Source organism: Triturus cristatus, chromosome 2_2 (genome assembly GCF_964204655.1).
Source record: "Triturus cristatus chromosome 2_2, aTriCri1.1, whole genome shotgun sequence".
Classification (NCBI taxonomy): Eukaryota; Metazoa; Chordata; class Amphibia; order Caudata; family Salamandridae; genus Triturus; species Triturus cristatus.
This window is the reverse complement of record NC_140582.1, coordinates 352,656,685-352,671,357: the sequence shown is the minus strand read 5'-3', so window position 1 is coordinate 352,671,357 and position 14,673 is coordinate 352,656,685. Positions and strand designations below refer to the sequence as shown.

General features: G+C 49.9%; 1 protein-coding gene across 2 annotated transcripts in view; it reads right to left on the bottom strand.

The window, feature by feature from the left end:
* CENPE (centromere protein E) overlaps window positions 1-14,673 on the bottom strand; it is a 1,911,253-nt gene that overhangs the window by 919,291 nt on the left and 977,289 nt on the right. For both annotated transcript variants that reach the window (XM_085641421.1, XM_085641422.1), the window contains exon 42: window positions 2,988-3,281. In XM_085641421.1, the coding sequence (XP_085497547.1) occupies window positions 2,988-3,281 (294 nt within the window). The remainder of the gene's footprint in view (window positions 1-2,987; window positions 3,282-14,673) is intronic.

Genomic DNA, 14,673 nt, shown 5'->3' with positions numbered 1-14,673 from the left:
GAGATGGGACTTCTCTAGGTTGACTCTGAGACCTAGCTGATCGAAAAGCTCCATGCAAACGTGAAGGGAGCGATGGGTGTATTCGAACGAACGTCCTTTGATAAGCCAATCGTCCAGATAAGGAAAAATCTGGTGACCTTATAGTCTTAGGTGGGCCGCAACTGGCGCCATGCACTTTGTAAATATTCTCGGCGCCGACTTTAGTCCGAAAGGTAAGACTTTGAATTGGTAATGACGCCCCGCCACCATGAAGCGTAGAAATTTTCTGTGTTTTACGTGGATTGGGACGTGAAAATAAGCATCTAAGAGGTCCAGGGATGCCAAATAATCTCCTCTGCCAATCAGGAGAAGAATTTCCTGCAGGGATAACATTCGAAATGATTTCTTTTGAATGAATTTGTTTAGACCTCTAAGGTCCATTACCTGTCTTTCTTTTTTATGAGAAAGAAATGCGAGTAATAGCCTGTCCCGCGTTGAAGTCGTGGAACTTCTTCTATCGCCTCCTTTTGTAATAACGCTATCACTTCTGCCTTGAGGGCTGATAGATGTTCTTGCCTCCTGTGTATAGGGGGCTGAATTGGAGGCTTGTCTACGAATTCCAGAGTATGGCCATGTTGTATTACATCTAAAACCCATCTGTCCGTTGTTATTGACAGCCAAGCTGGGTAAAATGAAGTCAGGTAATGGGTGCTGCTTCTCGGACAGGTGTCGGATGGGTTGGAGAAGTCATTGTCGTCGATTGGACTGCTGCGACTTCCCTCTCGTAGATGATCTTCCCCATGACTGTTGGTGATAGTTATTGGAAGATCGAAATTGTTGATTGCTTGACTCCTCTTTAAAGTCATAAAGAAAACATTCGGCTTCCTGAACTGGAATGGGAAGATCAAAGCGCTTTGATGCTTTCTCCATGATGTCATGGAAACCTCCTATATTTTGCGGCGGAGAATTCGCCGGTGTTGGAGATGGCGACGGCGTAGTTGGGAGTATATATTGATCCCATTCATCGTCAACTTGGTTATCTTGAAGGAGTTCTCCTTCTTCCAGTTGATCGGCGTCACTGTCTAAGTCATCTCTGATTGTCATAATCGGTGGCGATCGGATCTTCTGAGTGGAAGTTTTGGGAGAAGAGTGAGGTAGTCGTACCTGCGTCGGCTTCTCCACCGTCTGTGGCGCTTGAGAGTTTGCTTCCGGGAAACGCCGATAGTAATCGTTGATCATCAGGCGTAAGTCAGTCACCAAGGACACCGGCATGGAAATAGAGTCCTCTCTAGAAGTATGCTGAGGCTCTTCCTCTTCTTCGTAGGCATAAGACTCCTGAAAAGATTCATATCTCCGTGAATCTTTCGGAGGACGATCCTGAAATGAGAAGACATCTTGCACCTCATGAAATTCCTCCTCATCTGTTTCCTGACTCTTAATGCGAAGTTGGGAAGGACTATAAGCCACTCCTGAAGACTCCTCATCATCGGACTGTAAGTCTAGTAAAGTAGAAGGCGGCAGCGGAGAAATTTTTGTCCATGATGTAAAATCTGTAGACTTAGTCTGCTTCGTGGACGCCATAGACTTCAATGTTATTTTCTTTACCTTAGGCGATTTAAAAGTTCCCGTCGACGGGACTGTCGTCGACGGAGTGAGCTGTATTATCGTCGACACCGTAGTCGTTGACGACGAAGTCTTCGTCGACGATGGAAATGTGGCCGTCGACGGAATCGTCAACGGGCTTTTCTTCGACGGCGAGGTTTTAGTCGTCGTCAAGGCCGCTGTCGTCGTCGATATGGTGGTCGTCGACGGAGTCGTCGTCGACGGTTTCAAAGCAATAATCGCCGGCGACGCTCTAATTTTCGTCGACGGGGCTGAGGAAACTTCTCTTGACTCGTTAGATTTTTTAAGAGGAGTATGAGGTAATGAAGACGCAGGGGCCCCTTTGTCTTTTGTCTTCTGCTTTTTCAGCTCTGAGCTATCTTCCGAAGTTGAAGATTTTCTCTTCTTTGAAGACTTAGAATCCTCCTCAGAGTCAGAATCTGAAGTGACCTTCTTTTTCTGAAGCCACAGCAGAAGACGTGCCTCCCTGTCACGGAGGGTCTTCGCAGAAAAGGTTCTGCAATGTTTACAGTCCTTAGGCACATGTTTAGGGTGCAAGCAATATAAGCAGTCCTTATGTGGGTCCTCAGAGAACAATCTAGGCTTTCCACAGGATCTGCAGGGCCTGAAAAGCCTCTTTTTAGAGCTTTCAGCCATCCTGAACAAGAAACGGTGAAGCACAATACCTTAATCCAGCCAGAAGATGAAAATTCTAGATGAACCAGAGGTCAAAAGTTCACACAGGAACAAAACTGAGCAAGGCTCAGGGAGACTCCTCCTCACACGAAGGCGGTTGGAAATTGGAGGCAGGAAGGCTCTGCTGGGGAGTGTGAGGGCAGGGCTAGCAGCCGATTGGCTGAGTCTTGGACCACATAATGATGAGATTTGGTTACCAAATAAGAGGATTCCCTATGGGATTTTGCTATGCAGTTTTCTTATACTGCTGTGGTCATTCTGTTACCGTGAGACTCCCACCATGACGACGGGGAAGATACAAGCATGTGAATCTATGAAAGATTCAATACTGGAGAATGTATTTCTTTTTGGCACTGCAACATTCAATATACCGGAAAACATTCCTAGGAGAGCAATAACATTAACAATGGGTGAGAAGCAAAGGTACTGACATCAGTGGGCCGGAGTGGAGCCTTATATGAGCTGAGATGGTACTGTGGCACCATTTACTGGCAAGAGAGATTTTGCAAGTTTGCAGATCCGGTCTGGCACCTAGAGGAATGCAAGAGGTGTGAAATATAAAAAAAAAGCCAAAGTAATAATGAGAAGGTACAACTCTTTCCAAATGCTAGTATTAAGGGGATGAATCTGGTGACTGGGGTCCTCTATAGATCCGTTTAAAACCCCAGTTGTCTTACAGGCTAGAACTAATTGCAACTATTTGTTCTTACCTTCTGGAAATCATCACAAAGTTGGCCTCTCTCAGATTGGAGAGTCTTTTGGATATGCTGCAGCTCCTTTTTATCCAGAGATAAAGATGCTAAACTTTCTTGTAGATCCTTGAGCTTTTGAATACAATTACATTTTTCACCCTCCACTGTTTTCAGCAAAGTCTCACATGCCTCCAAACGCTCTTCAAGCAGCTGCACTTCGGATGACATTCTGTGCTCAATCTCCTTTTTGTTGTTCATAATCTGTTCCTTTTCTTTAGAAGTCTGTTGTAGCTCTTCAATTAAAGATGATATCTGAAGAAATAACAAGCAACACATCTCTCAAAACCTACATATTACAAAAAACATTTGTTTAAAATGAGCAAATCCTAGAAATGGTGTTATGTTCAACAAAAAAACTTCTCCGCAGTTGAGACCCAGCCACATGCAAATCAGTCTTGACTCTGATCCTCATAAGAACAGTCCAGCCTGAACTGCTAAGCCAGGTCTTCTCTGGATCGGAAACAAGCATCCTGGGACCGGTTTGGGGATAACACCCCACATAAGCCAGGCTAGCTTGACTCCACTGGGAAAGTGAGCAAGGGACCCCTGTCTGGGCAAACCCTATCAACTTAGGGCGAGCAAAACAAACACAAGGAGATAATGGACAGAGTGCTGAAACTTTTCAGACCCTCACCCCCAGTCAAAGATCTGGGTTGAATCAATCACCATTCTTTAGCTCACTTCGCTACTCCAGTTCAGACCCAGCCACATGCAAATCAGTCTTGACCTGTTCCTCAAGGGAACAGTTCAGCCCCAACTGCCAAGCCAGGTCTTCCCTAGACCAGAAACAAGCATCGTGACACCGGTTTCTGGGTAACACCCCCCATCAACCAGGCTAGCTTGAATCCAGTGGCAAAGTAAGCAAGGGACTCCAGTCTGGGCATATCCTGTCAACTTAGGGCGAACAAAGCAAACACAAGGAATCCTCACCAAATCTTATTTGTTCATCAATCTTCCCTCAATTTTCATTTTTCCATCACTTATTTATAAAGGTTTTTTGTTTCATAAGTGTATGCCGTGATTCAGTAAAGTCGAAATGCCTTTTAGTAAATGTTTCCTTTAAGAGTGTGAGTCTCTCAACACCAGAGAGTAATTCTGGCCTTTTCACCACAAAACTGCTTAAGCTTGGTGATGTTTAAAGGCATTAGTTTATAGACAGCTCTCTTTAGGTCGCACTGCATCTCAAAGTGGTACAGGTCTGGACGGACAGTCTCACATTTTCTACAAGAATTCAGTGGTATAGAGAAGAATTCTTGCAGAACCCAATATTTGTGCAGTGTTGTGGCTGCAAAGTAACCCTTCCCTCACCATGCTTGACAGATAGTATGAGGTTCTTATGATGATATGCTTTATCTGTTTTTCACCAAACCTGTCCTTGTGCATTACAGCCAAACAGCTACAATCAATTGTCCAGAGGTCTTGCTGGTTTGCAAATCTAAGCCAAGAGGGAAGAGGTTTTTCTTCTGGATACTCCTCAACAAATGCTGTACTTGTTAAATTTGTTTCCATTAGTAGATTCATAAACTCAATAGTTTATCATATTGAAGAGGCCTGTAGATCTTTTGATGTTGCTTAAAGGTTTTTATCACCTATACAAGCATTATACATTCCTGCTCTTTGGGTGTGGGTTAAAGGGGGATGATGGGCGTTGCTAGAATAACCACCCCTAACTAGATTGCAACATTTCTGATCTTTTTCTGTAAAAAACCTTTCTCACTGCATTGATTTACTTTATAATGATTGGTACAGGCTTTGTAAGCCTTCCTAGACAGATGAGTGGGAACAATTCTTTCGCCAGGGCTATTACACATATCTTATGACTATGGCATGTTGTGTTATTCAGAACCTGAATGCTCTAGTCTAGACCAAACTAACAAGGTGTCTGATTTCACCTACATGTGGTAGCACTTCCTGATGATCAAATAATCATGTGCACCTACCTGTTCAGCAGCACCAGATTCTAATTATCTTAATTGATATCAGACAAGAAGAGTTCACTTACATGATCCCTTCCAAGATCCAGAATGATAGCAATTTTGTTAGCTTAATTTATAATTAGTGTGCTGCTTCTTGGCCACTGCATTGCAGATCTTAATGTAGAGGACTATCCATGGTAACAGAATCCTTTTCTGCACTTCCTTACCTTTCTTTTCCCCAGAGAACCCCACAAAGAGCTGATCATCAACATGATGATATTTGGTGCAATCTATATAGAAGCTCAGGGCTCTCTTGGAGTCCCGCCAATTGAGTCTCTCCTCCTCTTTATGAGGAGTGAAGCAGAGAAAACATCATTGGGAGAGTGATGAACTGCCCAATGTGAAACGTCGTCACAAGTTTCGGCAAAAAAAAACACCCTGGTTCTCAATACCAACTTGTTTGGGGGAAAAGGTGGTGAAGGGTGCCTGCACTTAGAGCCTGAAGCTTATACACATGACTAGCTGAACTGACTACAATGAGCAAGGCAGCTTTGAGAGTCAAAAGTGCAGCAAACAGGTGTGAATGGGCTCAAATATAGTGCAAGTGAGGAGCATATTAAGGTCCCACTGTGGCATCACAAACTGTTTGGGATAGAACATAAATTAAACCTTCAATAAGGTGATTCAACAGGTGATTTGAAGAAAGACAATTGGCCCAGCAAATACAAAAAGGCAGAAAGGGCTGACAAAATATGATAATACCCACTGCAAGGCCATGCTGGGCTAGAGACGAACAAGTTACTTACCTTCGGTAACAATGTATCTGTAAGAAACATTAGTTAGTTAGATTCCTCACCTTAGAATATCCCCAGGCGTCAGGCTGGATCCGTAAAGATTTTTGTAGCAATACCCCTTGCGCGTCGCTAGGCGTCGTCTGCAGCTCCGCGTCCGTCGTTGGCGTTGTGCGCCGGAATGACGTCGGAGCACTTATACGCCGCCCTCGCGCGCTGACTTCAGTTCTTGTACATAGCTTTCCGCGCCAGGAACGCAGAGCCATGCACGGGACCGACACTGGTGCCACAAAGTCTAGGGCCCTGAACAGGATGGCATTAACCCTATATGTCGGTTCGCAGAAAGGGGAGGATGGGTGGTCGGTGAGGAATCTAACTAACTAATGTTTCTTACAGATACATCGTTACCGAAGGTAAGTAACTAGTTCATCTGAAAGAAACACGTTAGTTAGATTCCTCACCTTATAATAGATACCCCAGCAATACCAACCCCGGTGTTGGGTCTGCGAACCAAGATCACATCAGAAAGTCCTGGAGAACAGAACGGCCAAAGAAGCCATCTCTCCGGACTTGGCTGTCCAGGCAATAGTGCATGGCGAACGTGTGCAGTGAGGCCCACGTCGCCGCCTGACAGATGTCCTGCAAGGGAACTCCCCGTCCGAGGGCAGAAGTCGCCGCTGTGGCCCAGGTGGAATGGGCTTTCAGCCCAACAGCATGGTCCTTTTTCGCCAAGGAGTAACAAACCTTTATACACAATACTACCCACCGTGAGATGGTCCACTTGTGTACAGCCCTCCCCCTTCTTAGGACCTACGTATCCAACAAAAAGTTGGTCGTCCACCCGAAACTGTCTGGTGCGGTCCAAATAAAAGGACAGCGCACGTTTGGGGTCCAGACGGTGGAGCCTCTATTCCTAAGGATGCGGAGGCGGAAAGAAGGTGGGCAATGTGACAGATTGCCCGATGTGAAAGGGGGTCACCACCTTTGGAAGAAAAGAAGGACGAGTCCGGAGGACAACCTTGTCCGGATGAACAGAAAGAAAAGGAGGCTTAGATGACAGAGCCTGGAGCTCACTCACCCGTCTAGCCGAGGTGATAGCTATCAGGAAAGCAGTCTTAAGAGTCAGAAGACGAGGGGCAATTGTGAAGAGGCTCAAAGGGAGCGCACATCGGAAAGGTCAAGACAAGATTCAAAACTCACTGAGGCATTACGAAGGGGACAGGAGGGAACATGAGAGTAATGCCTTTAAGAAAACGCAAAACAGGGGATTTGAAAAGAGAAGGCTGATCAGGAAGCCGTAAGAAAGCAGAGATCGCAGAAAGATAACCTTTCAAGTTGCCCAGAGCAGAGCCCTGCTGGGCCAAAGAAAGAAGAAAGAGGAGAACCTCAAAAAGAGGGGCGGAAAGGGGATCCACAGCCTTTGCTGTGCACCATGCAACAAATTTGTTCCACCTGCAGGCGTATACCGATTTAGTGGAGGGACGCCTGGCTGCCAGAATCACATCGCAGACTTCAGGAGGCAAGTCAAATGGCATCAACTGTCGCCGCTCAATCTCCACGCATGGAGGTGGAGACTGGACAGGTTTGGGTGGAGGACCGCCCCCTGCTGCTGCGACAGAAGGTCCTCCTGAAGTGGCAGTCGTACCGGAGGAGCGATTGACATACTGAGTAGCTCGGGATACCAGTACCTTCATGCCCAATCCGGAGCCACTAAGATGACTTGGGCCCGGTCGCGCCTGATCTTCAGCACTCTGGGCAGAAGTGGTATAGGCGGAAAGGCGTACAACAGACCGCAACTCCACTCGCGACGAAAAGCGTCTCCGAGCGAGTGCCGCCTTGGAAATTCCAACGCGCAGAACTGCTGACATTGCGCGTTTCCTTTGGTGGCGAATAGATCTAACCAAGGCTCTCCCCACTGCAGAAAGAGACCTTGCGCCACGTCCGAGTTCAGAAGCCATTCGTGATCCATCATGCACCGGCGGCTGAGTTCGTCTGCTCTGGCGTTCAGAGAGCTGCTCTGGCGTCCAGATGTTGAACCACCAGGATGATGCCCTGATGTTCCAGCCATGTCCAGAGGCGCAGAGCCTCCTGACAAAGGGTCCACGACCCCAACCCGCCTTGTTTGTTGCAATACCACATGGCGGTGGTGTTGTCCGTGAACACCTGCACGACACTTCCCCGGACAGAGGGAAGGAAGGCTTTCAGTGCAAGCCGGATCGCTCTCAGCTCCAACAAGTTGATATGGAGTTGAGACTCCGCCGGAGACCAGGGGCCTCTGATCTCCGCCACTCCCATATGGCCCCCCCATCCCAGGAGGGACGCATCCGTCACTACTACGTGCTCCAGTTGGGGAAGGGAGAGGCATCCGCCCCTGACCCAATCGCGGTCCGTGAGCCACCACTGCAACTGTTTCGCAGTGCCCTCCGAGATCAAGACATGGTCGGACAGGTTGCCTCGATGCTGGGCCCACTGAAACTTCAGTTCCCACTGCAGAGCCCGCATTCGCCACCTGGCGTAATGCACCAACAGGATGCAGGAGGCCATCAGCCCCAGAAGCCGCAGCACCAACCTGACCAAAACCCAGGATAGAGGCCGAAAGATGGGGATCAGAGCCTGAATATCCCGGACCCGCTTTTCCGGAGGATAGGCCCGGAACTGCGCCGAATCTAGAACCGCTCCGATGAAGAGGAGCTTCTGGGAGGGTCTTAGGTGTGACTTCGGCACATTGATGGAGAACCCCAGCAAATGCAGGAGGTCGGCCGTAGTCTGGAGGTGGGAGACGACTGCCTGGGGCGAGCCAGCCTTCAACAGCCAGTCGTCGAGATAGGGGAAGACTGAAACCCCCGATCTGCGCAGATGAGCTGCGACCACCGCCATCACTTTCGTGAACACCCGAGGGGCACCGGTGAGGCCGAAGAGGAGCACGGTGAACTGAAAGTGCTCCTAATCCACCGTGAACCGCAGGTAACGCCGGTGGGCTGGCAGGAAGGGGATGTGAAAATAGGCGTCCTGCAAGTCCAACGCTACCATCCAGTCTCCAGGGTCGAGGGCAGCCAGAACCTGAGTGTAGGAGAGTAGGGTCTGCTTCCTATGGTCACCCCCACTTTTTGCTTTTGCTTCACTGGTTTTCGACTTAGATGTGGCTGTGGGCCTGCTAATCAGACCCACAGCCCAGCTGTTCTCTCTCTAAATTCATACTATGTACTTTAGGTACATAACCCAATTGGTAAGGATCACCTTATAGGGCCCTGTACAGTGTAACTTAGGTACCCAGGGCATGGGTGTACCCTAGGTCTACCAGGGGCTGCAGCATGTATTATGCCACCCCTGGCTGGCCTCCCATCATGACACAACTGGCTGATCACTCAGCTGGGGCAAGGTTGTGTAATCACCTCTTGCTTAGGTATAGTATTCCTATACCTACCTTATATATAGACACATGGGTAACCTTTCAGCCACTCCTATGGCAGGCCTTAACAATCCTGAAGGCAGAGTACTTGGTAACGTGAGATGGTGCTCTAGCATGAGCGGAGCCTGTCTGCCGGTTTCGGAACCTTGTCCTTATAGCTGTTCTAGGATATCGCCTACCATATACTCTTAAAGTGCCTTATAATCCTCGCGGTTATGGTAACTATGGTTTGGCTTTATCAAAACATGTCGTGTAAGGTGTCTAACACTTTGGAATATTACCCCCATCCCATTTCTGGCGATGAGGATAGTATTCCCCCCCTGCTAGAGGGAGAAGACATGTTAAAAACCTACTACCCGGTTAAAGTTAACCAGAGCCCCAGCATCACAAAATGGATGCTGCTGCCACCGACACAAGTCTGACCTCCTGCTGCTGGGAGTCCTTCCAGCGAGGGAGGCTTGGACAATAGGTTTCCTGCCTTGGGAGGGGCTAGCACCACCCTAGACGGGGCTTTGTGTATTGGGGCAGGGAGGGATGAAAGAAACGAGACACTGCCTGGGGCACACAAGGTGTTCCATGCATAGTCCGGTTCAAACCGGTGCTGGGGCACTCCAGCCCCAGACCTGGCGCGAAACTGGACAAAGGGAAGGGGGTGTAACCACCCCCCTCCCTGGTCCCACCCATAGGAGGGACCTAGCAGGTAACCCAGCCCCCCAGATTAGTATAAGAGTGTGAGCTGAGTCCCTAGGACTTTGGATTATCCTGAACTGAAACAAGACACGAAACTCTGGACCTTCGACATTCGACAAGAAGACTGAAGAATCTCCCTTGTGGCCACGGAGTGGCCACCCTGTGCAAACAGGCACCAACAAGCGACCTGCCGTCTGCTTTGCCCAAAGTTCTATGAGGAACCGACTGTAGTGCCCGACCAGCGACTTGACCTCCAGACTTCTCTGACCCTGATCCACATCCACAGCCAAGCTGAGATCCGTGGAGGCGACGAGAGACGTGGGACCGGCTACCTGGGAAAATTGGCAAGTAGCTTCCAGCGCAGCTTCTGAGGCATCCTCGAAGTTGTGCTCTGGGGATTGAGAAGCCCCAACCCCGAGCACCATCTGCACCGAAGATCAGCCCTCCACACTCCACGAGTTCTGCGTGGGGCCCTTCTGCCTTTTCCTGCTTGACGCGTCTGTCCGGTTGCTTGCCCGTTGGCTAGTAGCCTCAGTGACGACGAACCCTTGACTTTCCACCGCTGGTTTGGCTCCTCCAGACTGGGCCTTGCTTCCTTGTGAAAGAGAAGCACCTCAGACCTTCCTGGTCTGCACCTGAAGCGAATTTCCATTTCCGCGTGGGTAGACTTTGCCAAGGCTTGTTGACTCCAATCGGGACGTCGACTCCACCAGCAGCAAGATCCTTCGTGGGACAGCTCGTACCCTGGTTCTGGTCATCCTCGACACCTCTTGGTCCACGCAGCTGCAGAGACAAGCTTCAAGACTTCACCTGTGTTCTGCACGACATCGCCTGGTTCCTTCCTGGCTCCACACGGTCACTGGCTAGTCCCAGACTTTGTCCCCTCTGCTTGCAGGTGTTCTTCCTTCAAGATCCATCCTTGGATCCACCGTATATCTTCTTCCTGGCTGCCTGCCAGCATCTGTTCTTCAGGCATTCATAGGATCCAGCGACGACACCCGACACATCTTCACACCTATGCACCCGTCTCCTGTGGGTGAGGTAACGCGAGTACTCCGGTGCTCCAGTGGATATTGACTATCCAAGTGTCTAAGTCTTTAGTTGCTTCCTCCTAGTTACTTTGGAAGTGTCCTTATTCTTCCTATTTCTAATTGCTACATTCCCATCGACTTTAATGCAACCCGCGTGTGTGTTTCCACACTGCACACGCTTCCCGTGGGCCTCCCACTTCCTAACTATTGGTAGGGTAGTGTAGCCCCAGCGATTCCCTAGGCCCTAGGCCTACTCCCTGTTCGTGACGTGGTACTTATACCACTTTCTTAGTATATGGTTTGCGTGGCCCCTGGGCCTAACTGTATTTTTCCTGTGTAACTTAACGTATGCTACTTAAGAAATTGTTGTGCTTAGACCTCTGAACTCATAAAGAGTGCTGAGGGTATATGTTAGAATAAATACATTCTAATTTTATATACATCTGGTGTGGTGTCCTTTCATTTGGTATTCAAGGGATTGTAGTGGTATAACAGCTGGCTTCACATGCCATACAGAGTTTAGCCTAAGAATGCTCTTGTCCATGGTACCACTAGGATAGCTGGTCTATAAGGTTGACTTTACAACCAATCACCATAAGGGTTGCTTGGACTGATACAAGGTGTACACTAGAACTAGTGACATCATATATCAGGCCAACTTCTCACACTGAGCTAAAGTGAGCATCTTGAACCGTTCCTTCCGGAGGAAGGCGTTGACGCTCCTGAGGTCCAAGATAGGGGGTAGGCCCCCTTTGCCCTTCTTGGGAACCAGAAAGTAGTGGGAATAGCAACCACAACCTACTTCTGGACCAGGAACGCGCTTGACGGCCTCTTTGGCCAAGAGGGCGTAACTTCCTCCCGCAGAAGATTCAAGTGATCCCCCGACATACGGTGGCACTGCGGTGGCATGGCTGGAGGGGTCGTCTCGAAGGGGAGGGAGTGGCCCCTTCGGACGATTTGCAGCACCCACCTGTCCGATGTGATGGAGCGCCAGTGGAGCAGGTGATGGCGAACTCTGCCGCCCACTGGCGTGGAATGGGCCTGAAAGCTATGACTAGGAGGGCTTTGAGGCAGATGCTGCCAGGGTTGATGTGGACTGACCGGCACGTTGTCCTCCAGTACCGCCTTGGCGCAATCCACGTCCGCGACCGCATGCAGGTTGGTTCTGCGGCCGGTGGCTAGGCGGACGTGAGGAGGCGCCCCTTCCTTGGCCACGAAAGGGACGAAAGGCGGATGTTTGCGGCCGCGGGAGTCCTTGAAACGAGCCAGAGCACTATCCGCCTTCTCACCAAAAAGGCGAGTGCCATCAAAGGGCATATCCATGAGGGTACTCTGGACATCCCCCGAGAAAGACGTGGACCGCAGCCAGGCGTGGCGCCGGAGCGCCACCGTGGTGGAAATCGCTCTACCCAGCGAGTTCGTGGTGTCTAGTCCACACTGTATGGCATGTCGTGCTGCATCTCGCCCGTCAGCAAGCGCCTGGGTGAGACGAAGCACGTCCTCCACCGCCTCCCACAGAGAGTGGGATTGGATCCCTCGGAGACCTGTGGCGTCGGGACCGAAGTCGTCGGCGGCGTCGGGGCCGGAGCCGCCGGCACGCGAGGTCGCCCAGTCGAGCCCGCAGGGCCCGAAGACGCGCCGGCAGGCGTAGACTGCCCCTCATGGCCGAGAGGAAAGCACTGACCTCCGCCGGAGTCACGTCAGTCCCAGGGACCGGCGGGTATTGAGACGGATGCGGCTCCGACGGAGCCGCGGGGGTGGGACCACCCTGACCCTCGGCAGAGTCGCGCGACCGGCGAGGGGAGTCCGAAGAGCGGTGTCGCCTCTTCGACTTCTTTGATCGCTTCGACTTACCTGAAGACTTCGAGCCCGACGAGCAATGATGGTGGCTGCGGATCCGCGACCGGTCCTTGGACCTCCTCCTGGACCGGGACCGTGAACGGCGCGGAGCCGAGTGCCTAAGCTCGAGAAGCTTACGGGACAGCTCCCGCCTAGCTTTCGAGGTCAAGGCCTGACAATCGAGGCACGATCCCGCGTCGTGGTCGACCCCCAGGCAGTAAAGGCACCGGCGATGGTGGTCCGTCACCGACATCAGTCGATGACAGGAGTCACAGGCTTTAAACCCAGGCATCCTACCGGCACCAGAGTCGAGTCGACAGAAGACCAAAAAGAGTCAAAAAACGTTTAGTCAAAAAGTGACTAAGGGGTAAGCTCTTCCCGGAACGGCGCTGTCTGGTGCGTAAAAAAGAAGAACTGACGTCAGCGCGCGAGGGCGGCGTCTAAGTACTCCTACGACGTCATTCCGGCGCACGACGCCAACGACGGACGCGGAGCCGCAGACGACGCCTAGCGACGCGCAAGGGGTATTGCTACAAAAATCTTTCCGGATCCAGCCTGACGCCTGGGGATATTCGAAGGTGAGGAATCTAACTAACGTGTTTTTTTCAGATAAAGTAAGCAGCAGCACATCTGATAGTTTGGCTTAAGGGGTCCTTGTGATGAACTCTACACCAGGCTACAGACTTGTTCCAGCGCACTGCATAGATGGAATTAGTACAGGGATGCCTAGACAAGAGGATAATATCCAAGACCACTTCTCAATCTTCAAGTAAAGGGGTGAAAACTGTGAAAGTTCAGGAGCAGAACCATGTCCTGCTGCTGCAATAGAAATCTTGCAGTAGTAGCCTGATGGGAGGCCCAATGCTTATGCCCAGGTTTCGGGTACCACACTCTCCTGGCCCAATCCTGAGTCACTAGAATAACTTAAGCACATTAATTCATGAGGATCTTCAGAACTCACAGCAGTGGCAGAAAGGTGTCCAGGAGTCCCAGGCTTCACTCTAGCGTAAATTAATCTCCTATAGACAGAAGCCTTGGGAATGTGCAAAAGCTGGGACACAGCAAGTTTGACAGGCAAACAGATCTAGTCAGAGATAACACTGTTGGAAGATGCCTTGTGCTATGCTGGGGTGTAGTTAATAAGATAACCTGTTGATCACCAGGGACCATGTGTAAGTACATGTACAAGAAACACTGGTCCCACTGTTCATATGTGTGTCACTTTGATGGGAGCACTGAGCAGATTTCTCACTCACTGCACCGGCACAAAGTAAAGCTTTTTTTAAATAAGTTCTTTATACAGGATTTAATAATAACTAATGATTAAAATAAGCACTTCGGTCATTTGTATTGATCGTATTGCTTTCAAACGTTTGGTGTAGCTGTCATTTGAGACCTGCAAGTGGGCGTCAGCTAAGCTCGTCTACCTTGGACTTTAAAGATCCCGTCAGTTGGTTCACAATCAGGGAAATGAAATGATGCTCCAGCCAACTCCAGAGCCATCGAGCCTCCTGGGGAAGGACCACACTTCGCCACTGCTTGTTGCAATATCACTTGATGGATGACAGGAAGGCCTCTAATGCCGAGAGGATGGGTCGTAGCTTCAGATCGCTTCCTCTACCAGATGACCATTCTATTGCAGCTGGGACACATCAATCACCAATGTCAACTCTGGGTGGGAAGGGATAGCGGTCTGCTGCTGGTCAGACTGCAGTTGATCAGCCTCCATTCCAAAGCTTGTGCAGTGTCCTCTGAAACCCGGATGACATCCAACAGCTTTACTTGGTGGTTGGCCCACTGAGGCATCAGTCACCATGGCAAAGCCTGAATATGCTGAATCGCGAATGGGGTGAATGATGCCAACAGACCGAGAAGTCTCATTGCTCTCATGAGATCCAAGATCAAATCTGAAACATCAGGATCGTAGCCAGAATACCATGAACTTGTTCAGAGCTGTGAGAAGTTGGC